The following is a 27,262-nucleotide window of genomic DNA, read 5'->3' on the forward strand; positions in this document are numbered from 1 at the left end:
TTGGGGATCTATAAAATGCATGTGTACAACCTGACACCTGTTGCTTTGGTGACACGGTTTGTTTGGTTTCTGTGGACTTAAACTGGTCACAAACCATAGTGGTACAGAGACAAGTTGAGGGATTTCTTTTTGAGGTGTTGAGGAATTGCCTTCTCCAAGAGCAACCCTATCCTCTCCCGCAGCTGGTCTTGCACCACAAATCTGACAACAGCAAATGACAATGCCAAGATCCACCCTATCCTACCACATTCCCAGGCATCAAAATTTCCTTTCCAACCAGCAACAGTAGCAACAACAACACCTACACAAAGCACCCTCTCGGGAGATAAGGATTTCATTTTTCATTTCTGTTCTAAACAACACTCAGTTACAACACTCAATTAATTTCTTTTGGAGATTAGAGTCAGGCGACATTGCATCTTAGTTAAGAGGAGAGACTTGGATCCAGAGTGCCTGGGTTTCAATCCTAGCTCTGGCGCTTGTAAGCTGTGTAATTCTGGGCATGTTACCTCTTCTCTCTGTGCCTTAATTCTCTCATCTGCAAAATGGGGGGTTCATAGATGTAGAGCACATAGAAGAGTGCTCCGCACTCTTAGTGTTTATTAGAGGTGTTGGTATGTAAGTTTTAACAGGTGCATTGAAAGAACGTTGGGCTGGTTGTCAGGAATTTGAGTTTTAGTCTCTTTTCTGCAATTAACTAGCACTTATCCTTGTAAAGAGGGTTGAGTGATCATAGATAAGTCAGTACCCATCCACCTCTTTCAGGTCTACGTAAAACCAGGAGCCTGAACCTACTGGAATTTGGGATTTGTTCTAAGTCTAATAGCCTAAAAATCTGTGTTGCTTTATGACAAATGATATATTATTGGTGGGCTGCTATCAGTTATGCTCTGTCTAATTGACTGTACCTAGTTTATTTTTATGCATACTTTGGAGCTAAACATTAAAATGAAGGAAAGAGAAATAGGATCAGTAAAAATCAAGTGGACAGGTAATGAAACATTCTGCTGGGAACTCCAGCAGGGGAGTAAGTCTCTGCCCTCAAGGAATGGACATTTGTACAGTTGGGACAAGAGGTGGGCAATTTACTAGACACATGTAATAAAGTGCCTTAAAGGCTAAGAGAAAGGTTGGCTTGAAGATAAGTGCTAGATGAACTAGTTATACCCATACGGACCCCTGGACCCCAGTCTTGTGGGCCCTGGGAGAGCTTCATTGAAGAAGCACATCTAGGACCAGCAGGACAGACAATGCTGCTTTCTAGAAACTGGGAGTAATTCAGCGTGGGTGTCAGACAAGGGGGTGGACTTAGGATAGGGGTAGGGATTGACCTGGAACTGCGGCAAGAGATAAGGCTGGGGTGAGATTTTGAAGAGCTTTGCAAATGCTTTGCCCTCAATTATAATCAGATTACACCCAGTGATGGGCAGTTTAACAAGCTCCAGGGAAGTGACAGGAAATGTTCATGAGGAGAGGTGGTTGATGTCTTGGAAATTCACTTCGTAGACAATTTGGTGCTTTAAAAAATGACTTGAGTTATTACACTTCTTCCTCTCCTCCTGGTATCTGTAAAATATAGCTGTGTACACGAGCGTTGTTGGCAAGACAAAATCCTCTCTCCAGTTCTCTGGGTGAATGGCGTATTCATTCTCACACTCTTGCATAAATCTGCAGAAGACTGTTTTTATACTATTCCCAAACTCCAGGCTTAGGTCTTTGAGTCAAAGTATTTCATAATGTTTCATCATCGATGAAAATCTTACAGTGTTTCTTCCCTTTCTTCTCAGAAGGGTGAACAAAACTGTATATGAGTTTAATACCTATATTCCATGTAATGCTTACAATGTTATAAAGCAGGAGTGATGATTCCTCTTTCGTACGTAAGCAAACTGAGAGTATGAAGGTGAAGTGACCGGTTTGAGTTCTGACAGCTAAGAAAGGGCAGAGCTGGAATTTGAACTGAGATCCACCGTTTCCTTTCTCCTTCTTCCCTCACTTATTCATCCTCAGACATTTTCCTGACCCATATGCAAGGCAGTACGCTAAGGATGGATATACATGGGCATACAAGAACTTTTTCCCATCTTCTCTTTGAGATGAACATGCACCGTGCTCAGTGTTAACAGTTGTGCAATTAAAGCAATAAAGGAGTGGCCATGTTTACAAGTTTGGGGGAAACTGAGGCAGGGTATGTCTTGTTTAAATTGGAAAAAAATTAAGGCTAAATAATTCCTCCCCATTGTACAGCATTGTTTTCCTGCTAAATCATTGTTCACTGAATACAATGGGGAAATGTAATCTTGTGATTAGATACATGTATTTGCATGGAGGCAGTCAATTCTGGTACCCACTGTAGGCTCAATGGCCCTCCCAACACAGATGGCTGGAGGATGAAACCAGAGTCTGCGGTTTAGTCTCCAGTCACTAGGGTTTATAAACCTGCCTGCTTGGGGAATTCCCTGGCGGTCCAGTGGTTAGGACTCTGAGCCTTCACTGCTGGGGGGCCAGGGTTCAATCCCTGGTCAGGGAACTAAGATCCCACAAGCCGTGCGGTACGGCCAAAAAATATAAAAAATATAAAAAATAAATAAACCTGCCTGCTTGTGGGTTTTTTCCTGATCTTTTTCCCTTAAAGGCAAAGCATCATCCACTCCCATTTGGGAGCAAGGCCTGATCTTCACTGTGAAAAGGCAGTCATTTGTGCCCACATACTTTGAGGGCTCTTGTAAATTACATTTGTGATGATCAGAATTTAATCCAATAGAACCTTAAAGAACCAAATATCAAATGACCTTTTCTAGACCCGCCTGTCTCCCACCTCATTTTGTAGAGGGTTAGAGGGGCAGCCAAAAGGCAAAGAATATGAGGCTCTGGCATAACCCTGTGTATGAAATTGCTTTGCTAAGAGCCAGATGTGACTGTTAACCGGATGTGGCCCTCTTCCCCCACCTCCTCTATCTGCCACGTCTTATAGCTCGCAAGTGGATGGGGTCCCCTTGGTTGCCTGGGGCTGCCATTCCTTGTCCTAGTCCGGGGCATCTTCATGGAGAACTTGAGGCAGATTCTTGAAATATCTTCAGTGATGGCAGTTCTTTGACCTTTGAGGGGAGATGTAACATTTCGTAATAGACAACCATCGTTCGGCATCGTGTCTTGTATTTGGCCAGTCAAATATTTTGGGTGAATATGAGCAAAGTGTCATTTGATTCCTTCCCCTCTCTGCTTTATAGCTTTGAAATAACTCTAGTGGCAGTTTGAAAGAAGTTTCAAAAAGTATTCGGAGCATTCTTCTGGGAAGAGATATAGCGTCCCTAAGTAACTTATTTTGAAGTCTAACTTTGGGTGCGTTCTTTGAAAATAAAATAGCATCCTTTACTTAAATATGCATTGATAGAATTATGACTTTTTTTTGCCACAGGTATGTAATGAGTTATTATCTCACATTATATAATCCCAGCTATAGATACTGTTATTTTCTATTTCAGGTAGAATGAGGAGAAAGGAGCTAGAAACAAAGGAGCTTTAAACACAAAAAAGAAAAGAAAAGGAAAGAAAGGGAAGTTGTATCACTGTATGGAAAAACCTTTACTACCGTACAGTAAAGAGAGGGTTTTCCTTCTTTCTTTTTCCTGCTTTTGGACACTTAAAACAAAAATACTACAGATTATTGCCTTCAAGTTTTTAATGCTCTGTAATTGTGTACTGAGGCAAATCCCATTATTTTTAAATCACTTAATGTTGGAAAACAATTGGATAAACCCCACTTGGAGTGCCCTGTGGGTCATCTCAAGCCATTTGGTTCTGTTAATAAAATTAAAACAATTGGGGGAAATATACAGATGCTTTCAAATTGGCTTTACAATTATGATGTCTGTATGTGTAAAAAAGAGGACAGCTCTTGGGAACTACATAAAGCCCAATGCTTCATTACTATGTGCAAGAGATGTGAGTCAGAAGTAAAGATTTGACATATATTTTTATTTTGAGATGCCGTGCTAATTTACATCATTCAGCCCTTTCACTGCTAAACTGTAAAAGTCCATTAAGTGACTGAAAGGAATATACAAATTATCCACTGGCGCTCCAGGCTGAAGTTTTACATACACCCTGTTAGTCTATCCGCCAGCTAGCTGCAAGATTCTATTAAGCAGTAAGTGAGAAGATTATATTGCCCGCAAACTGATTGTACAGAAGACTCTGCAGTCAGTCATCAGAGCCCAGGACCTTCTGAAAAGACGCCAAGAGATATTATAAATTGCTCTATCATGATTGTCAGCCTGGTTAAAAAACCCAGAGCTTCCACGTGGATCTGGTTCCCTCTGAAGCTGAGCTTATTTCCCCAGCTATTGACAAAACTGGGAAAATTCCAGTCGTGTCATCCACGGCTGCCCAATTCAGTCCCTGGTGCCTTATAACAAACGTGGCCCAGAAAATAGCGAGCTATAATCCAAGAAAACTCCGTGTCTGAAATGAGAATTCTAGGCTGTGAACAATAACTTCTGCATTCCCCTGAATGACTGTCCAGTGTTAACATTCCAGAAGCCGGCAGTTGCTACTGGAAATATTTTTGCCTTGTTTCCTCTTGGTGAATCGAAGGAAAACAAGTGCCCCATCGAGATCATAGGGTCTATTGGGAGTAGTGTCTTAGAGCCATTATCAAAATAGATGTAACAGTGTTGCCTAGGTGCTTGGGGCAGCATATTTTTAGGATAAAATGCTCTCTTCATTGAATAGAAAAAGCACCAGGGAAGGTTTTTCAAGGGCAGAATCTTTGTAGACTCTGACATGAATCAAAGACTGTTGGGTGGGTGATCACAGCCAACAACAATGAACTAAGGAACTCAGTGGGAGGGCTTGGAAATTAGAGAGGTTTTCCTCCAGCCAAGAAGTTCTTTAGAATGATGTTGATTTGTTTTTCAAGGTATAAACCAGTGTTACTTAGTGAAATCAAGGTTATCTTCCATATATGTCAAGACAAATTTATTGAAACAGAACATTTGGCAGAAGGATGTCAGATTCATCATAAACCATGTCTATATGCTTAGCTGAAAATCTATCATTTATGAAAATACTCGGGACCAGTGTATTTTCTTTCCGTTCACAGTGAAATTTTTATAAGAATGTGGTGTTTTTCTCTATAGCTTGGGGAAGATTCCTTTACCCCAATGTAGTCATTTATTCATTTTTTACAGCACAGTTCAATCATTTGCTCCTGTGTGAAGAATTCACTGACTTTCCAAAGCACAATCTCAGCAGCTGTGGGGATGCATCCGTGTACACAGGTGTCTGGTGCTGACTTGAATCCAGAGCCGTTGCAGCGCACACTCAGTTGTATTGTGATTTGTTGACATGTCTTGTCTCCTCTGTAAAACTGTAGATTCCTTAAGAGGCAGGGACTTCCTCTTTCTTTCCCAGCCCTGCACATGTACAAAATGGTAGGCTTATTGATAAGCGTTGAGGATTCAGCTATAAATGAGACAGAACTCTGCCCTCAAGAACTCATCCTAAGGCACTATTAAAAATTCTTCTGCCTTTACATTTCTCTTTGTCATTGAAGAATTATAGAATGTAGTGGTTAGAAAGGAAACTGGAATCCTTCTTTATATGTGATCTAAAACTCTCATATGGCAATTTGACAATTTCCCTTCTGTTTCTGAAGAAATATAAAAATCTTTAGACAGTCATTCAGAGAAGGGGCGTCTATAGATTCAGCTGCTATAATTGAATCACTCCTGAGTGTTTTCTGCAACGTGGGTCCAATTCTTAGGGCACCCATTTCGTAAATAATAGTAAGTGTTACGATAGGATAAACATTAAATAGCTCTTTTAGTGCCACCTATCTGTATTTTCATATTTTATATTATTTTTATTCTTATTTATATCAAGATGTACTTTTATTTCCTTTAAAACTTCTTACAGTTTTGTTTTGTTTTTTTTTTCTCTTTTCACACTTAACTCCCCAGAAACCTTTGTATTTTTCTATTTTCTCCTTGATAAGCTCTCCTGGTTTTGCCATGGATTTCCATTTTTGTCAAAGGTATTTTTGTAAGGCTTTGAAAAATTAACTAGATTTTCTTCTACTTTTTTTTCTTTTTAATTTGATTTGTGGAATGGTTTTCCTAGTGTTCTTCATTTTGCTTCCTAATGGGCCATCTAGCTCACCTGACCTTGTGGACAGTAGTATGTGACAGCCTCATAATTGATGTTCAGAAAAATGACCTTGAGATACCAAAAAATATCACGTAATTTAAAATGTATTATTTTACTTATATACTACTTTTGGGTGGAGGATTTCTATTCTGCATAAGCAATAATCCTTGCCTCCAGGATCTTACCATCTCATGGATAATATGCACGTGAAAAGGTATAAAAGAATCTGGCACGTCTGTATGTGATGAGAGTATCCGAAAAGATATGAGAACCAAGAAATCATTTTCTGCTAGGGTGGTTTGAGAAGTTTTCATGAAAGATTTGAATGGAATTTGAGTTGAACGTTGAGCCTTGGAAGTAATTTTAAGAAGAAAAGAGGGGCAAAGATAGATCATCCTCAGAGGGACGTCTGAAGGACACAGCAAAAACTGAATAAATCAAATTGGTGCATCAGGAAGTTCATATAAGGTAATCATCGTAATGTTGCTGGAAAAGTGGATGAGAGTCACATGGGGCAGGGATTTTGTGGGCTAGGTGAATATTTTATGTTTATTCCAGAGGCCATAGGAATCTATTGATTTTTTTAAAAGTTGATTTAACAACATGATCAAAGCCGTCATAGGAAGAGGAATATGATCATGGTATGCAGTGTGGATTAGAGGGGGACGGGACGGAGGCAAAATGCCCAGTTAGGCGATAACTACCATAGTTCAGGTGTGAGCTCACACAGGCCTCATTTAGGGGCCTGTCAGAAGGGCCTTGTTGCGAAGGATGAGGATATAATGTTCAAAGAAGAAGAGGAACTGGTTTGAAAAGGAAGGTGATTATTTTGTGTGTGTGTGATGCTGGGTCATCCCAGTAGAAGTTTCCAGCACTGGGTTAAAAGGGATGGGGCAGGGGAACTTGTGCTCATGCCTTGATACTAGAAAGTGAACAAATGATGACTTCGTATTGACTTTTGAGGAACAAAAAAGGGGAAGTAATGCTGTTCGGAAAACATTTTTTTTTTTCTCTTTCTAACTAGTTATTGTTCCACTCTTCCTGAGAAAGCAGAGGCTTGGGTTTCTTTTTACATAAGTATAAGGAGAGCCATGTAGAGTGGAAGGATCTGGTAGTAGAATACTAATGAACCCCTAGAAAATGACTAGCAACACTCTCTTGATGCAAAATAAATTTTCAGTGAAAATCGCAGTGAAAAATCATTCATCTAAAGTTCAGATTCTAAATCCTTTTATTCTCAGCCGTGACCCAGCCAGTTTGGTTCCTTTGACTTATCCTTGGTTTTCTGTGAGTGTAATAATACAGTAACACAATAATATCTCCGAGGAAGGTGATGGTGTGTGCTTCTGTTGATGCAATTAATATTACTCTTAATATTTCACCTATTATGTTAAAAAGTAGTTGCTTTTATTATTATAAATGCCCTGAATTAGAATGCTAATTTAGTCAATTTTGATAGGATTATCTTAAGTTATAATGCACAGGCTTTTTTTTTTTTTTTTTTTTGAAGCCATGCATACTTAACCAGTTCTCCGTAGTTAAGAGTGGTTAGGTACTACTTCCTGTTGAATTAGCAGTTGCTGAGCAGTTGAGTCTTTGTACAATCCTGCAATCCACTAATGTGATATTTAATGAGGAGACATCAGTCTGGAGAAAGGTAGTCAATATAAATCAGTGTTTACAAAGTGTGATTAACTCTGAAATATTTCATCAATGCTGTGGTCCCAGGCAGACTCTATGCTAATTACTAGAATCTGTGCATGTTTCAGGGGACTTGGATGGACCCTGGGTATTGCAAACATGGAGCAGCAAAATTGCAATTATGCTCGGACCGTCTCTGATGACAATTATGCATTTGGTGTGATGACCTCCCCCTTCCCAAGAGGGCAATAAACAGAATGCATTTTCATTAAGATACTAATGCACTTAATCACAAGGGGAAAGGGTTAGGAAGTAGCGAAAGACCTTCAAGCACTATGTGACAGAGCTGATAGGGGAGGGAGGCTTTATTTTAAAGGCAGCTTCTCTACAAAGCTGTAGGCAGCCCCAGAGCACTTCCCACACATAGTCTTTGGCACTAATTGAAAAATTGCAAGTTAAAGTTTGGATCTTCTGGCGACATCCTTATCACTTCAAATGTGTTGTTACTAACGTAAATGATGTAGACTGTAATATTAAAAATATAATTTCATAGCAGTTTATTTTTATTTATAGCACTTCCATGCAGCTTGAGTGTTTGGAATTCATTATGCAAGTAATTGAATAAACATGATGATGATGATGGTGATGATGGTGGTCATGATGGTTGTAATGAAGATGGTGATGATGATGGTTGTAATGAAGATAGTGATGATGGTGGTGACGATGGTGATGATGGTGATGATGATGGTAATGATGGTGATGATGGTGGTGATGGTGATGATGGTGGTGATGATGGTGATCATCATCATCGGTAAACATTTTCCAAGAGTAAAATTGTAAGAGTAAGGCTCTGGCAAGTGATGAAGCGAGAACCATGTAACTTCAGTCCCTGCCCTCAAGGAGCTTACTGCGCAGTCCCAAATGAGCCTGCTGACCATTTTTCACATTGAGATTTGTACTGTTCAGTGTCAGAGAGACAAAAAGTCTGATGCATCAGGGCATTAGTAACCAAAAGAAGTCCAGGATGGATGGTACTGTAATATGGTTTTGATGTTGGTGTTTTTATGGAAATAATCCGCTGGGAAATTTCTTTCGGATCCTCAAATTCTGGAAGACCGCTACTTTGTATGAGTGGATGAAGCATAATTTTAAAGGCTGATTTTAAGCTTAATCTTTCGAAGAGCTTCACCATATATCTTCTCATTATTTGATGCATCTTCAGCGGTTATAGCGAGCATCTGGCTTCATGATATTTGTGACATCCTCATGACTCCCGTTGACTTTTTTTTGAGGGAGGACGGCAGGAGTAGCAGAGTTGGTGTTGCCTTGGGGATGCTAGGGTTGCCTGGGTCTTGCAAATCTAACAGCTTCTTTTCTTAAACTCTGTGTTTTAGGTAATATAGAATATAGCTGCCCTGCCACGAATGAATGTGAAATCACAAAGCGCAGACGTAAATCCTGCCAGGCTTGCCGCTTCATGAAGTGTTTAAAAGTGGGCATGCTCAAAGAAGGTAAGGCTGTGTGCTAGTGCTCCTGTACTTTAGGCTGGGGGTGCGGGATGTACAGGGAATTACAAAAATATTAGAGAAACCAGGCAACTCTGGGGTCACAGTAAGTATCCTGAATCTGATAGCAGAATACTCCTCCTTTATACCCGGACTTGCTGATCTCTCGTGGCTAACTGCTTGACATCAACAGGAAGGGACAAGGTAGGACACATCTGATGTGTAGCTAAACCCACCAGGTATGCTTGGCAGTTCGGGTTCTTTTCATCTTTACAATTTGCAGAAGGCAAAGGATGAAGGGTAGCCAAGAGGCTACTGTCATTGTCTTTTTGCTTTCTTTACACTACTAGGTCTACAGAGAGATCACCCCATCTTTACTGAGGTATAACTGACAAATAAAATTGCATATTTTTAAGGTAGATGACCTGTATTTCATTAATATATATTGTGAAATAATTGCCACAATCAAGGTAATTAACACATCCATCACTTCATATGGGTACCATTTTCTTTCTTTTTTAAAAATTCATCTTAGGTTTAAAGCACTCTTTATTCTTTTCTAGTCTTATCTTTGGGACTTAACTTCTATTATAAAGAGTTTGTAACAATGGTATTAAAATTGTTGCTTTCAGTTGGGGATAACAACAACAGGCACAAAATAATAACAATGAGCATGTATTCCGTGCTAAACGAGTTGCCTAAGTTCACACAGCAGATGAGGGCAGAGCCAGGAACTGAACCCAAATAGATTCTAGAGTTCACTCAAGTCCCCCACCCAAATCAAAGTTCCTGAAATCTTTGTATATTTCAGTATGTCTAGTGAAACTAACATTTTAGCTTGGAGATGGAGAAAAATTGTTCTTCTCTGTGGGAGGCCTAGGTTTAGTTTTTGGTTTGTTTTTAATATATTTCTGTATATGTATGTGCTTTGTAGATGTGCATTTTATATACTGCATTTAGGTTTTACTGTTTCCTTCTCTTCAGAAAATTTGCCAGAGCTTAAAATAAATATGATAATTTTATACAGTAACAAAATGGAAATACGGTCATTGAGTTTGAAAGAATATGAGGTAAATTAAATGTTTAAATGTACTGTTTCTGTTGAGTCATAGACTGTACCTTGTTCCTGGGGTCGGCCTTATGAGTTTGTATAATTTGTTGTTACTGGAGATCACCTATTTTTTTATAGGCTATTTTTTTTTTTAGTAAATTTATTTATTTATTTATTTTTGGCTGCGTTGGGTCTTCATTGCTGTGCGTGGGTTTTCTCTAGTCGCGGCGAGCCGGGGCCACTCCTTGCCGCGGTGCGCGGGCCTCTCATTGTGGTGGCTTCTCTTGTTGTGGAGCACAGGCCCTAGGCGCATGGGCTTCAGTAGTTGTGGCTTGCAAGCTGTAGCACACAGGCTCAGTAGTTGTGGCACACGGGCTTAGTTGCTCCGCGGCATGTGGGATCTTCCCGGACCAGGGCTGGAACCCGTGTTCCCTGAACTGGCAGGCGGATTCCTAACCACTGCACCACCAGGGAAGTCCCGAGATCACCTCTTTTTTAACTTCTGAATCCAAGTAGATCCAAGTATTTATTCCTCATGAATGAACCAGAGCTTCAGTTAGGTATGGCATCACCAGATCTCATAATTTTTCCTGGCTTGTTCTTATTCCAAGATTTTAACTGTGAACAATGTCATAGGAAGATGAATGAATCAGATTATATTTGGGTACATGGGATTCATGCTATTTTTCTCTTGTCCACTAAGAATTAACTCCTCCACTGACTAGGAACTAAGAAGATTCTCCCGAAGTCTTCTCATCCTCAACTTGAAAAATAATTGTAAACAAGCGTGTAAGTTTATCATTAAAGCCTTATGGAAGGAGGACCAAGATATTTTGCCAAGTAAAAAAATAAAATAGAAAACAGATTGCCTGCAGCAACATGGATGGACCTAGAGATTATCATACTAAGTGAAGTAAGTCAGAGAGAGAAAGACAAAAACCATATGATATATCACTTATGTGTGGAATCTAATAAAATGACACAAGTGAACTTATTTACAAAACAGAAACAGACTCACAGACACAGAAAACTAACCTGTGGTTACCAAAGGGGAAATTGAGGGGGGAGGGATAAATTAGGAGTTTGAGATTAACAGATACACACTACTATATATAAAATAGATAAACAACAAGGACCTACTCTATAGCACAGGGAACTATATTCAATATCTTGTAATAGCCTATAATAGAAAAGAATCTGAAAAAGATATATATATGTGTGTATGTGTATATATATATATATATATATATATATATATATACAAAACTGAATCACTTTGCTGTACACCTGAAACTAACACAACATTGTAAATCAACTTTAATTCAATAATTAAAAAAAGAAAACAAATTGCCTAGTAGGATGATTCAATTTACATAAAAAATATATTTTATATAAAATATGCTTATATTAAATTTATATCAAATAAAAAATTTATACAAATTTGTACTGTAATAATTTATATTAATACATACACATTATGATGGTATATGCATGGAGAAACAGAAGGAAGAATAAAGATTGGTACCAGTGTTAACACTAGTGAAAAAAAATCAGGGTAGGGAGTACTTTTCTTGTTTACTCTATAGCTTTTGGCACTGTTCGGATTTTTCCACAGTGAACATGTTTTGCATTTATAATCCATTTCCTAAATATTTATTAAGTTCCTCTCATGTGCCAAGCACTATTCTAGGCTCCAGTGATGCCACAGTGAAAACGACAGACGTGGTTCCTCTTGCTAGAAGAAAGCTTATGTGCAAGATACTAAAAGGATAACAATTCTAACAAAGGAAAACATATGAATAATAATCCAACGATAACTGCCCAACCCATATGACAAAGAGTTTTCCTCTGAGTTAGGACAGTGGTGATAGCTGACTTTCTTGTGGTGGAAACATTACCTTAGTAATTGCCTTAAACCCCATAGCAGAGTAGCAAACAAAACATATTTCAGAGTGTAACAAGTGATTGACAATCATAGTTTTGGTCTTAATTATCTTTATATTGCCACTTAGTTGAGCTGTAGAGACTCAAACCAAACTTAACACTCATTCGAAAAGGCTTAATTTAGAGATTGGACTTGAGGAATCATTATTTTCCAAAAGCAAATCAATGTTTTAAAAATGTTATAAAAGTAATGTATCAATTACCACTTTGAATGGGTGTGTCCTAGATTTGGATTTTATTGTCAAAAACTAAAATACATGGAGATACGCCTCCATGTCCAGGGAAATAGGATTTTTTTGATTTTACTGCTACAGTGTACTCACCTATTTGCCCTGCCAGGTTTAAGGAGGAAGTAGAAAACATATTTTCCCCTAAATAATTTTCCCCATTGTGTTTTCAAGCAGGAACAATCTTGAAGGGTGGTTAGAGTGACTGAAAAGGTGTGAACTGCGTTTAATTAAACATTGTTGGTGAAAGTAAATAGGACGGATGCTTATCTATAATTCACACCTCTTCAGTTGCTGTTATCAAGCCTTTAGAGGGACTGTTTTCAAGGGAATTTCTGCTGTTGCTGATATACTCAAAAAATAATTTATTTTCCTTTACTTCCTCGTGCCCACTTTGGTGGAAAAATATCTCTAAGCCCCTTCCCCCAAATAGAAAGGAGATGATAGTTATGAGTAAATAGGGAATACTCTTTTTCTTGGGTCCTTAAAAAAATACAGTGAAATATTGCATTACACCCTGCATATAAATGCACAGTTACGTTTGGCCATCTCCTTGGCTCAAGGCTTACCTTCTCAGCCTGGAGAGAACGATACTGTCTTAAATGTATCTTTATGGATGGAGAGGGGCTTCAGTCCCATGCAGTATGTCAGAGATCATGATGTTGTAAATCTATTCCAATGTAAACCTGTTCAATTCGATTACCGGTCCATAATAATATTTGTCTCTACAACCCCCGTGTCGGCCACAGCAGTCCATACAGGCTGATGGCACGGCAGGTCGGGAAATTGACAGACCAAATCTATTTAAACAGAAAGCAACATGAGTTCTAGAATCTGAAATGAAATCAGATTTCAACAACTTTGATGGGAATCTTCTTTCCTTTCACAGGTATTTTTATTCACCTAGCCATGTGCATCTTAGATAAAATGCTGCTTGAGGGAAATGAAGATGTTTTCATTAAAAAGGGCGTTTATAGAAAGATGAGACTTTTACTCTTTTAAAAATAATGTCTTGGTTTTACTGACTGGCATTTCTACTAATGATGTGAGGTACAAAATGGAAGTGGTGGCTTAGCGGGTAAACAACTCCAGTTACATCACAGTGTGTGTTATTAAATTCCTATAAGACGTGGCTTCTCATCGGTCAGCACCAGAATCATATCCAGGTGAACGATGTTTGGTTTTAATATTAGAATTTTTGAATCAAAAAATTGTTACCAGTGGAAGCAAAGAAACAGTTGTGTGGGGAAAACAACAAAATGCAACAACATAAAACTGTGAGAAGTCCAGTTAAAAAAAATGGTGCTTTGTTCAAATCCAAGTGGTTGCACCATTCCGCATCCTGAAAAATCCCCTTCGCTTTTTCTGGGCTCTACTTTCTGCCAAGCCTCACGAATGATGGGCCAGCATTATTTTTTCGGCATTATACCATACTGTATGTCAGAGAAAACCCATCTATTACAAGATATCTGGTCTCAACATTCCCTTTTCATTTTTTTCAGGTATTGTTTATTTGAAGGAAAAAACAAGAACTAATCAACATGCACCTATAAATCTGGTCAAGATTTATTTTTATTTTGATCTTTCTCCTTAGTTATTTAAAGGCTATTGTAGGACATACCAGTTCGGTTTTCTCTCTGTCAGTGGCAAACAGACATTTTATGAAAGCAATAATTATTTTATTTATGTATAGAATTCACGGATCAAAAGATTGAAGAAAGGCTTTTTGCTTTTTATTGGCGTGATGGGTTTCACCTTGGCAACTCAAGTATTTTTCTTTGACTCTTGCACATGAAAGCAAGAGATGCACATTTGTGTGCAATATTATATTCCCCAGCCAGGCCAGCCTGCATGCCATAGTACAGATGAATCCAGGCAGCCTGGTGGACTGGTTTCGTTATTTCATGCCAAGAAACTATGCTTTTCACTTTGCCTTTAAAAAGATGGTTACTTAACCTTTCTAATCATCACTTTCATCATTTGCAAAATGGTAGTGGCAGTAATAGTATTTGCAAATAAAATGTTGTTGTGAATAGCCAATAAGATACTGTAGGTTAGGTGCTCAGCATACCATGTGACCCAGAGCAAGGACCAGATCAAGGTTAGCTATTGTTGCTGGAGACGGTAGGGGTCAAGCTTTAAGGTCAGGTGGACCTAGATTCAAGCTCTGGCTCTGTCTCCTCCTGGACCTGGGGCAAGGTATATGACCTCTAGGACTCACTTGCTTCAACCTATTTATTTATAAATATGGAACTTAATCCTTTGTCTACCAACGAAAATGGACAAATCACACACCTTTTCAAACGTGCAAGAAGAAATATAAGAATTCTACTAACCTCATAGGTACATTAAATTTTACTGAGGTAACTTTGATATTAGACCATCGTGGAAAAAAAATCAGAGGAGAGAAATAAGTTTTAGCACACCTCCATAAATATTAAGTGAGCTTCTCCCATGTGTCTGGCAAAACATTGTGCTTTGGCTTTTAATTCTGATTTTTCCACAACCTTGCATTGTGATTTTAAGCAAGTCCATTCAACTCTGCCTTCATTTCCATATGTGCCGGGGAGCAGTTAGACTACTTTCTTTCTCATCTCTTCTATTCTAAAATTCTGTAAGTTTTGTTAAAAATGATATAATGTCTTTAGAAACATAGTACCAATATATGACACAAAGATACTTATAATTATTACTGCTGCTGATAACAATATCCATAAGTTTGAAAATACAATAAGAACTATGATTCGATAGACATGGCGAGTGAATTGTGCTACTTTGTAAATTTTGTCTTAACTGAATAATTCTTTGGATGCTTTCCATCTTTCTAGAAAAGCAGGAGGTATGTTATTTTTGTCAAAGTTAATAGAAGTGAGTTGAAGGAGCAGTAGAACAATTAATAGGTATTTAAATACTTAGGACTTGAAGTCTTGATCATGTATTTTTGTAGTGTTTGAAAAACTTTTCCTCTTTATTTCCTCACAGCCCCTACCATCTCTTGTTAATAAATTGAAGTGCAGTCAGTAGAGTTTTATTTCTGTGGGCATCTAAAGGCTCATCACAGGTTGCCGTGTTGCTACTGGTCAGATATATTTGCAGTTTTGTTGTTAGATTTTTAAAATAAAAACATTGCCATAAGTGGGAAAGGAGAAGAGCGAGTTTATATAATTTTAAGTGCCTTCTGAATACTTCCTTTGGGGGAAAATGAGTCATTAAAACAAACAAAACACATAACTATGTTATGTGTTTTGTCGATAACCATATTTACCTTTCATATCTGATTTGACATCTTTAAAGTAAGTTTCTATTACAGAGGTGCTCAATATTTTCCTGCACTTTTTAAAAGTCTAAAAAATAGAAGGGTGAAGATTCTAGGCTGGCAATTTACAACATATGGTATAATCGTGAGTCTTCCTGTTCAGGGTAAAGTCAAAGCAGTGGTTGGGAATCAGCATTTGAAATAAGTTATTCAATGTGGAAAGGCACAGGATATTACGGTTTTATTATCACCTTAATATTCACTGAGAGGAAAATAGTGGGACCCTGGGTGTCAGATTCTCATTAATCAGATGAAGAACTCCAGGTTCAGAGAGTTTTAGTAACTTACCCAAGGTCCCATTGCATATCAGTGGGAGTGAGATGAAAGTCAGGTATGTCATATTCTCAGGCCCCTCCTGTAGCTCTATCAAGCCATGTTGCAGGCTTGGCCCGTAAAGGGGTCTTTCCTGCTCCAGCTGTGGGTCGATTGCCCACCATCTCAGTATAGCAGGCCAGTAGTGACCCGAAATATTCATTTAAGGGTGGAGAAAATGGGAAACAGTGCTGGCACTCCCAGGAAGCAGCAGAACTTGTGGGTTTAACAAGGGGTTTGTGCCTAAGATACATGCATAAATGGCGTTCATAAGGAAGGGGCTTTTCCTTAGGATTCTGAATGGGGAAACCAGACTTTTCACCTGGAGTTTAATGAGGCCACTGAAGATACAGATAATGGTGGGGATCGGCCCGGGAAAGGTCTTTACAGGATAACTGAGCAGCTAGAATATTGCGCATAGAGTGAGTTGGAGAAGGCATTGTGTATCAGGAGCTGTGGAGGTGAGAATGGCAAGGTTAAAGATACTGCATAGAGGGACTTGCCTGGTGGCACAGTGGTTAAGAATCTGCCTGCCAATGCAGGGGACACAGGTTTGAGCCCTGGTCCGGGAAGGTCCCACATGCCACGGAACAACTAAGCCTGTGCACCACAACTACTGAGCCTGTGCTCTAGAGCCTGTGAGCCACAACTACTGAGCCCATGTGCCACAACTACTGAAGCCCAGGTGCCTAGAGCCTGTGCTCCACAACAAGAGAAGCCCCTGCTCACCGCAACTAGAGAAAGCCCACACGCAGCAACGAAGACCCAACACAGCCTAAAATAAAATTAATTAATTAATTAATTAAAAAAAAAGATACTGCATAGAACAATGCATTCAGGTCCGTTCATTTTGGTCAAGCTGAGTTAGTGTCTGTTTCTAGATAGGTCCCTGGGAAAGAAATTAACCTGAAAAAGTATGAAGATCTAGAATGATCTTTCATTTTCATTTCTTGGTTCTCTAGTACCTTAAAAGGCTCATGCCATCTATGCCCTGCTTAAATCTTTTGGCTTGCCAAATCATTTAAAATCCATCAAGCGTTGCCAGTCTGTGTAGAATGGAAGGCCCTCATCTTTTGCTCTGTCTCATCGATTAATAAGACCTACCTCATATTTAGGGAATCTTTGAGTGGAAACAATGATAGGAGTATAGGGGATCCCTCCACAGTAGAGGATTCTTTGTCCAGAGACCCTATTTATTCTGAGCTATCTTATCATAATCCATAGTGTATACTTCCTATTTCTACTTTTTAGTTTGGAGAAGGCATTGTGTGTGTGTGTGTGTGTGTGCACACATATATACATACATATGAGACAGAGCACAGATTATGCATTTATTCATTTAGCTGCCATTACATCTCTCCAATCAGTTGTCTTGAGCCCCCAGGTTATAAAGAAAAATGATCCCAGAACTGTTTTGCTGCAACTCCAGCTTGTGTTTTGATTTATATATGGCAGTGGGAACTCTGAGAGTCTTCTGGGTTTACCCTATCAGCAGGAGCAGCAAAGAGCAACTTATCTAATTACCCTTCTGTTTCATATCTTCCATTTTAATAAAATGTTCATTTAAAGGCTGTAGCATTTTTTCCTGGTAGATTCTCTTTAAAAAATACAAAAACTACTCAGACCATTTATTAACAGATTTGTTTTTGCTTACTGAAAGAACCTGCTTAGTGCAATTTATCCTAACAAAATATCTTTTGTAAAACCCTCTGAAGAAGACATTGCCAAGGTGAATTTTTTTTTTCCCCAAGTCTAATATCATTATGCTACCAAGTCGAAAACAGAAATTATTGGTAGGGAAATTTGGGTTCCTACTGCCTTCAAAAAGGAGAACAAAGAAAAGGAGAAAGCTTTAATGGTATTCAAGGAAAATATTTCTCTGTTAGATGACAGTTAATAGAACTGCATTGACCTCACTGGTATTTCTTGCACTCTCTGTTGTAATATTATCCTAAGAAGCTCCCTCATTAATGCAGAGTATTAAACAAAACTCCCAAGTTATAATGTAAGCAATAGCAAAGAGCACCGTTTTCGTGAGCTCTGTCTTGACATTAAGCTGTTGGGAATATACTTAAGGTGCCACGAAGACTTATTTCGTGTACAGGTACTGCACTACCAGCTGGTGACTTTTTTGGGGTTTTTTTGTCATGCTTTGTTGGTATGAAAGCCTGAATAGTCTTAAAATGAATAGCAAAGATTTTGAGGGCAAGAGTAATAACACTTAATCGTGAGAGCTCAAGGCGCATTAGGCTATGTACTATGTGCTTTAGTTGGATTTTTATTTTTTTTTGTTAATCCTTACGGTGACCTCCAGAGGTGGGTATTTCCCCATTTCACAGAGGAAAGAAAAGCTTAGAGAGATTATGTTACTTGCCAAAGTTCTCATAATGCATGATGGAGTCTGGATTTTAGAGCAGGCATTCTGGCTCTCCTGCTTATGTTCTGTATTTGTTTAATACAGTAGGAATATTCTACTATATATTTAGCTTGGGATTCTTCAGCAGCTATGGGTATTATGAGATACTGAGCTCTTAAAAGATTACTTAAATAAACCAGGTTTTTTCCGAACCAGGGCTCACTTGATCGCTTTGAGTTCTTCACTTCATGTCCGGAAATAGAATGAACTGTGTTGAAAGGCAGTAAGTTTCCCATTACTATGAGAGATGATGTAGAGAACAATTTCAAGTGTCATGTGGGGATTAGACTAGAAGATCTTTCATGGTGACTTCCCACTATGAGATTCTTGAGATCTCAACATAAACTTTGGAATAAAGTTATAAACTGTGTGAATAAACATCAGTAACATTTAAGCTGTTCAGTTCCTGGGAACCCGATTTCGGGGGTCAAGCAGTGTGTGACATCTTATTTAAATCCCAATTGGAGCAGAGAGGAACGTTTTGTTTCGTGACATAGTTTTACTCTCTGGCTCCAGTTTTTAGTTAAGTGAAGTTCAGAACCAAATTCCTTATAAGTTTTGCTTTTGTAGAGAGCAGTGAATCTGAGTCACTGACTTTGAGTACCATCTGCCTCAGTTGTTTTGAGGATGTGGCCATAGTGGACCGCTGGGATATTACAATCTTATCTGTCTTATAAATGGGGAAAATTGAAATACTAATGTTTTAAAGATTTGTCCATGACTCTGTATCTAACCCATGTGAGTCTTAGTCTATCACATATTTCCTGTGGACCTTTGGTTCTCTGGAACCATTTTATATTTATATATTTTTCGAAAATAGTGTGAACTTACCAGACGCAGCACTGAGAATTATTTGAACTGAATACATCTACCCTCGCTCGCCACCTTAGTGTGAGAGAGGACAGAAAGATTGCAATTATAAGGAACGGTTCTCTTAGCTCCCTTCCTCGTGCTTTAATGGGAATACTATTAATAGTTAATCATTTATTTGATTGTCCTCATTTGTCATTTCCATTTGTGAATTTGAAATAGGAAGCCAGCATTTATCTAATATGCTACCAATTTTTATTCCTTTTGGATTATTAAAAATCCCCAATAGATTTTGCCCCAAGGGGGAAAGAACCTGCTTCAACATTTGCTCTTACACGAGAAGTCTAGTGACAGCATGGTAAGTGGGGAGGGGAAGTCCCCGCCATATAGGACTCTGTTGGATGTGGAATTTTTCCCCACCAGCCTCCAGACAACAGATTTTTGTTCCTTTTCACCAATATCGGCATATATCAACGTGACCCTGTTGTTTATGACATTGTGCTTAAATTTAATGTAGAGGAATTCTGGTATATATTTGAATAAGGCCCGTTTAATGAAGAGCTCCATGGTTTTATTTCCTTTGGGCACCATTCCTAACGTGTTAGTTACCGTTCTTGTTGAGGCTACGCAGAATTCTGCTCCCTCTGTGTTATCCAAGGCATCAGACATGATTTCGTTCACTTTGAAGTCTCCCTCAAAAGAAATCGAGCACTGGCTATTTCTTGAGAGATTGTTCTGGAGTTTTGCGTCTCTCTCTCTTAGTAGGTTGTCGAGCCACCAACCAGCTTCCCTGAGGCAAGCTGTCTGCAAAGGAATAAGCCAGCTGGCTTGGCCAAGGTTGATCAATGATGAGCGGCAGGCTGGGTTCCAGGTTCACAAAAGCCACTCAGTGGAGAGTAGGTCAGTGGCTTCCCCAAAGCCAATTAGCTGGCAGAAGTCTGGGGTGCCTGGTGCTAGCCAAATTCCCTGAGCCTGATGGTACTGGTGGGGAGTCCATCCTTGGGCTTCCTGGCAAACCAGACTTAAGTGAATGGCAGATTGTGCTGTTTGAGAGCCAGTGTGGCTTTGTGGCCACGAGAACAAATATCAGAGCCCTGCCACTCCCACCCAGCCTTCCCCGGGCAGACAGCACAGCCCAGGCGCCTTCGAAGCTGCTTCCCAGGTGCGATGGAGTTCAGCTGAGTATCCACATCCTCATTTTGTTTTTACCTGACTTCAGCTTATACGCTTTTTAATATTGACGTGACTGTGAATCATGCCATTAAAAGAGAAGCACATGGAAATGATTTTGGAAGCAGGAAGCTTTATAGAGACCTTTGAGAGGAGTGTTAGGATTTCCACTCTTAAAGCCCCAATTGTAAGAGCCCCTGCTTCTACACGGCGGTCGGGATATCATGGGCCCGATGTCAGAACCCAAAGGGAGGGTTTCTTAGTGATTGCCCTTGGGTTAACCTGTCTCTCCAAAAATGATGTGTATCTAAAGTCATAATCCCTTCCCTATTTTTCTCAACGACTACCTTTTCAACTGTGAAGTCTTTTCTACATAGGCTGCGTAGTCCTAGCTTTAGATGCCTGGACTGTTGGATTAGCATTTTTTTAGGTATATTTGGGATGTGGGGAATTGAAGGAGTAGACTATGTAAGAATGAGATCATTTGCATTACCTTGTTTCACTTAGCATGTGTTTCTGCTTAGCTCTGTACTAATTCCTGGTTCTGTTTCTCAGTTCCAGCCAGCACATTACCCACTTAGGAAGTGAAGTTCATTTTGCCCGGCCTGCCTCTCAGTTCTCAGCTACAAGTGTTTTCCTTGTGGCCTCCTGAGCCCTTATTTAGTGGCTTTTCTATGTCCAGTTAATTTCCCCCAATTATTTTCCCTCATACCTGACTTTTTTGGGGCATACAACTTCCCCTTCCTTCCTCTGCCCGCCCCCTGCCCCACCTTTTGAACATTCTTTTGTTCCAAAATTTCTTCTAAAAGCGAAGTTTCTTCACCACCATAGTGAGTTGCCATTTGGTGGTTTCCAAGCTTATGACCTCCGTAATTATCCCCTCCCTATCCCACTCCCCCTCCCCCGGATTCACCCCCTGCTCCCTTAGACATTTATCTCCAGGCCTATTAAGTCTCTTCAGTATCAACATTATCATAATCATTAGTATATTTGAAACCAATTAAATGGCAATTACTCTGACCTTAGCCAGTCTTAGGTTATTATCAATTCATGCATAATTTGGAAATATTTGGAAGGAATGTGGATTCTGGCCTTATGGTCTAATCGGTGTAAATATTTCTATGTGCTGTCCAAGAAATACAGCCTGTTCATTATAACATCTAGAGTTGGGGTCGGGTTATTCCTCTGGAAGCTGCTTTCTAGCAACTTGTGGACCGAAATCATACATATTCGCCAAACCCATCTTCAAACATTTATTCATCCACTTTTTATCCACCCGTTCAATGAATATTTTTGAGGCATGGCTCCATACCAATCACTTTATTAATGCCAGGGTTAAAAAAGTGAACATGACAGACAAGTTTCTGCCCTCATGGAATTTATGATCCATCATCAATAATCATAAGCCTGATTATTTACAATTATATAGATTTTTCTCCCTTCTGAATTTTACCAGCCTTTATATTGTTTCATACAACTTAGCATTTTAATTTCATGTAGGGAAGTAGAGTGTAAAGATGAAAAGCTCTGTATCTCAGATCAGATGGGGTCTGTGACTGTGGATCGAGCCCTTGTAATGTGTCTAATGCAAAAGAAGAATTGAATGTTTAATGTTATTTAATTTTAGTTAAATTAAATAGCCCCATGTGGCTGGTGACCAACCTACTGGACAGTGCAGACATAGAATCTGAGTTCAATCCAAACTTTATTACGTACTTGCTTATTATTATTACTTATCTCAAACAAGTTGCTTTACCCGAATTTTTAAGCCTTATCTGTAAAATGGGGGGTTGTAATTCTCACTGCCTCAGAGGGTTGTTTTGAGGTTTAAATGAGGTAATAGTTGTAATATTCTTTGGCAAAGTGCCTAGTAAACAAATAAGAAATCAGAAAATATTGTGTTAATATCAATATTAATTTTTTTAATTCTATTTGTCACTTAGTATTTACCATAGAGCAAAGCATAAACAGCTTCAGAACAGGGACTCTATCTGTTTATATTTTAGTCTACCATGGCACCTAACATAACAACGATCACATAGTAGTTGCTCAATAACATATAACTGATGAATTATTTCTTCTTTTTTAGTCTACTTTAGTAGGCTTTGAGTTCCATTATTAAAACTTGAATATAGAAATAATTTTGTCATAAATAATGATTTTAGAAACAATTCCTGGGCTATCATCGTATATAAATCATTTCTACATTTTCTTTATATGTGTGTGACCATGACAGAATAGTATTTCAGAAGTCACGTTGTACTGAATTTATATTGAATACCCTGATGATACAGCAATAGATATATCCTGTCTCAAAAAAAAAAAAAGAAAAGAAGATGAGAAATACCATTGTTTTTCACCTGTCTTGCCCATAGACATTTCATATGTTAATGAATATAAATGAGAAAAGTAAGACCTATTTTTTAAATTGAAGTATAGTTGATTTACAATATTGTGTTAGTTTCAGGTGTACAGCAAAATATTGTTATACATATATATACTTTTTCGGCTTCTTTTCCATTACAGTTTATTACAAGATATTGAATGTAGCTCTCTGTGCTGTACAGTAGATCCTTACTGTTTATCTATTTTATATATAGTAGTATGTATCTCTTAATCCCAAACTCCTAATTTATCCCCTACCCCTTTCCCCTTTGGTAACCATAAGTTTGTTTTCTATATAAGACCCATTTTAAATAACTCATATAAATAACTTGCCTAAGGTCGTACAACTAGTAAATGGCAAAGCCAGAATTCGTTCCTGATTTCTCAGATGCTGAAGCCCATTGCTCTACTGATATTCATAATGAAGTCTTTTGGTTTTTCTCTTAATTAGTTGATCTTACCAGAGTGTTGAGGCGAAATATTATTTCTGGCACATGGAAGCCACCGTTCTCTGCTATTACTTCCTTTTGTGAGCAAGGAGACCTTGAGTTCAGCGAACGGTTTTCGTGCCAGAACTATTAGAATTCCAGAATCATTCCTTGTTATAGATACTCTAAAATAAGAGGGCTATGCAATCACAGGACTGTTTTCTGATTTCTGTAGATGTTGCTCTCTGTAGGACCACAGGATTATTTCTTAATGTTTCCATGTAGACTGTTTCTACCTTTTCTTAGAAATGGTTTGACTCATGTTGGAGCTGCTGGTATTTCTGAACTACACCCTTTCCAGGTAGGCTATCATGGGCTATCGTTTAGCGGAAGAGACTGCCGGTGCCTAGCATCTGTGCCCAAGAGGCAGTCCAGGTCACTGTCTGATGATTTCATTTTCTGTTGGTAGCATCACTTTCCTGCTCTGCAGTCAACAGGTCCAAATTTGTGGTCTGTGAACAAATGTATTTCTCAACGATTTCATATACGTCTGTAGGTCTCCGGAGAAGTCATTAATTAGAATCTGGAGGGGATGGTGTAGAAAAATAAAGCTCCACTAATGGTGACAAAGTAAAAGGAACAGCGATTTAATTCAAACTCTGTGTGCCTAGGAAATATTAGATAGAGAATCTCCTGATTATCTCACAAATCTTTAACTATTTGGTTATGTGCTCCAGCAGAGAAAATCTATCAAAACTTTTGTTAAGGTAGGAAAGAACAAAATCCCCCAGCTTTTACAGGTAATTCTACTTCTATTTTAATGCCACTCGGGAACTGACATCTTTGGAAGTTCCTAAGCTTATAAAGCTGGGAATTCTTCCCTTCCTCACCTTTCTGACTTAACTTGCAGTTACAGAATCTCACTAGCAACTGCAGTTAATGCATTGATTTTAACTGGAAACCCAGAAGGAGTGAATGCTGAAGTCGGCTGAACTCTTAAATGGTCCTGGGAGACCAGAGTCATTTGCACATTGGAAAACAGCTAATGGGCCAGGGAAGCAGAGGTTAGTTGCAGGGCCTTTCCTATGCCTCCCCTCCATCACAGTGAGAGAGATCACAGATAAAAAGTCTTCTCATGTGACCTGCTAAGGTACCTATACCTCATTCTTTTGCTTTATTTTCACTTTCCTTTTTCTTCATGGCTGGATATTTTAAAGAAATTCTAGGCTGAGGAAAGTAGAGTGGAAAATGCTGAATCCTTAGTTTCTAACATTGCAAAATTCCACTAGGTAGTGTGATATCTTAAAAAAGGCACGGGTTTCATATATGGACAAAATAAAGAGAATACATTTGGAATTGTATTATAAACACATCATTCGACATAGCGTGTTAAGATCATAGAATTTTCTGATAGGCAGCCTTGAGTTGTTAGGCGGCTGATTACTCACAAGTTTCTTGATGTCTCCAGCCTCGGTTTCTTCATCTATAAAATAGTGATCATAATAATAATGCCTTCCCTGTGGAGTTTGCTGTGAGGATTAAATAAGATAACAAATTTAAAATACTTAGCACCCTGTCTGATAAATATCAGCCCTTGGTTAATGTCAGCTGTTATCAGTATCATTATCATCACTATTATTTTGTTGTCTAAGCGTTCAGGACACTGCCTAGCTAAACCCAAAACAGATCTGTTTTGCTAGGTCTCAAATGTCATCTTCCTGGAATTTTTTTCCCTTCTAAATGACCAAGTGCTGCGTTCACAGCAGGTTTGGGTTGTCTTCACACTGCTGCTTTCCATGACTTACTGGGGTCAGAGGTCCCCAGTAATGCTCTGTGTGACTCCAGCCCCAGACCCTCCCCTGTGGGTATGAGATCTGAAGGTGACAGGCAGGGTCGGCAGAACCTGCCAGAATTACAGAGACCCCTCTGTGGACTGTGGGAGAACAGCACACAAGTCTGTCATGGACCAGAAACGAATGACCTTGCAGCCATGGAATCACTTCTCATCCAGATCATGGCTAACTTTTTCCAGAGTGTAATTTATGGCATCTACAGTTACTTTTGGACATGCTAATGTGTTCGTTCACTTCTAGCTTTTCAGGGTAAACAGTATGTGAGTCATTAGTGAAGAAAGAGCTTTCGCCTCCACCTCGAGCTTTAACAATCATGCCATCCCTTCAAAACTATGCTGTTTTAGGTTTGTTGTTTTTGTGGTTTTAGGTCTCTAAATAACTTGGGTTTAAGGTTGCAGGTCGCTGGGAGCCTGCAAGTTCTTTACTTGTTTTCCCAAGTTCTGCCTGAAAGCCATTATTCCAGCAGGGAAAGTAAAGAGTATAAATTACTCCTGCATAGGAATGTTCTCCCCTCCTTCCCCTTTCCCTACCTCCTTTCCACCCTTTTATTGACCTTAGAACATCCCATCAATGGCAGCAGCTCAGAGTTCTATACGGCACCCACAGCTTTAATGCTGGTTTTGTACCCATATACTGCAAATCTCGTGTCAATGGTTTTGGTCCCAGAGTATGGGGGTTGGAAGGTTTGGCGTGGAGAAAAAGAGAAAACAAAGAGAAAGCAGGGAGGAGAGAGGAAAGAAGGGAAACAAAAACTGAAAAATAGGCTTACACAGTACAGATGACTTAGTTCTCTGCTTCTCTTAAAACTTGCTTTCTTCAATACATTTTCCATTCTTTCTCTGTACATACAGTGGTAACCTGGCGGAATACTGATGAGGCCAGAATGACATTTGAATCTCTCTCTGTCGCCCGCCTACCCACGTCCCCAGTTTCCTTTTGGGGGAGGAGGAAATGTATCAGCCCCTGGTTTGTCCCTTTACTAAGCTGCATCGTTGAGTAAGAAACTGCCACCCCAGGCAGTGTTATTACTGGGCGGATGCACTGCCTGTCCAGTGCTTCCTGAACTGGCTCGTCTCTAATTAAAGTACTTGCTATGAACGATTTTTAAGCACCGGAGCTTAATGAAGTTAGAAAAAGGATTTGGATGCAGTTTGTGAAGACTTCAAATTGTTTGAGTTTTTTCTCTCGGGAGAACTGTGAAGTCTGGAGGCACTTTGAATTACTTACAATGTATTCCATTTTGTTCTTTTAAAAATTTCTCTTTTAGTGGTGCAGAGGTGAAAAAAGCCCAGTGCCCACCTCCCCCCTTACCCCCCAGGAGAACACTGTAACTCTTGCTTTGCAAAGTGGCTTCTTGGGAATTTACCAGTCTTTGAATACTCTTATCTAATTAAAGGGATGGCTGTGTCTTTAATTCTCATTGGCAGTTCTACCTTTGACCCTGCAGTATTAGGAGTTAAAAGTAAAGTCGCATTCATCCAAGATAACCCAAAGCTTGTCCATTTGGGTACTTAGCCCTTTCACTGATGCCTGGAGCTCTGGGCCTCAGAGATACTGGGCTGAGCAGGAAAACAGTGATCTATACAGTTCCGTGTAGATCTATGGAGTGAATTTCTCCAGCCATTGGTGGGTTACTGCTGACCAGTCAAATGCTGGCTAATACCTTCTATTAGATATCGGAGTGGCCGTAATTTGTCGTCGATAGCTATAATTAGGTTTATCTACCCTTTTAACCAATACCATAATCTTTACCAGATTGTTATTGTTTGGGGCTATTGAGAGAAATTCTGAAAAAACTGTTCTAAAGATTGATTTGAAAGCAGTTCAACCCTTTAGGGATCCTTCCTTTTATCCACCCCTTATTCATTTTCCTCTCAAATATTCAAATGCCTTCTCAGAAGGAAATGTCATGAAGGCATGTCATGTATCTGAAAAATAATTAATATAATTGACAGGAATGTCGGTTTTCTGCTGAGGTGTGTTTCTCCTAATCCCGCTGTGCAATCTTTAATATTGATCTAATTGTTAGGGAATCTTGTCACTCTCCGCTTACC

The 27,262-nt window shown here is 39.1% G+C and overlaps 1 protein-coding gene across 3 annotated transcripts in view; it reads left to right on the plus strand.

Moving 5' to 3' along the window:
* Positions 1-27,262, plus strand: part of ESRRG (estrogen related receptor gamma) — a 478,332-nt gene that overhangs the window by 323,187 nt on the left and 127,883 nt on the right. For all 3 annotated transcript variants that reach the window (XM_068538547.1, XM_068538545.1, XM_068538546.1), the window contains one exon: positions 9,186-9,302. In XM_068538547.1, coding sequence (XP_068394648.1) covers positions 9,186-9,302 — 117 coding nt within the window. The remainder of the gene's footprint in view (positions 1-9,185; positions 9,303-27,262) is intronic.

The sequence above is a fragment of the Eschrichtius robustus genome, chromosome 3, assembly GCF_028021215.1.
Source record: "Eschrichtius robustus isolate mEscRob2 chromosome 3, mEscRob2.pri, whole genome shotgun sequence".
NCBI lineage: Eukaryota > Metazoa > Chordata > Mammalia > Artiodactyla > Eschrichtiidae > Eschrichtius > Eschrichtius robustus.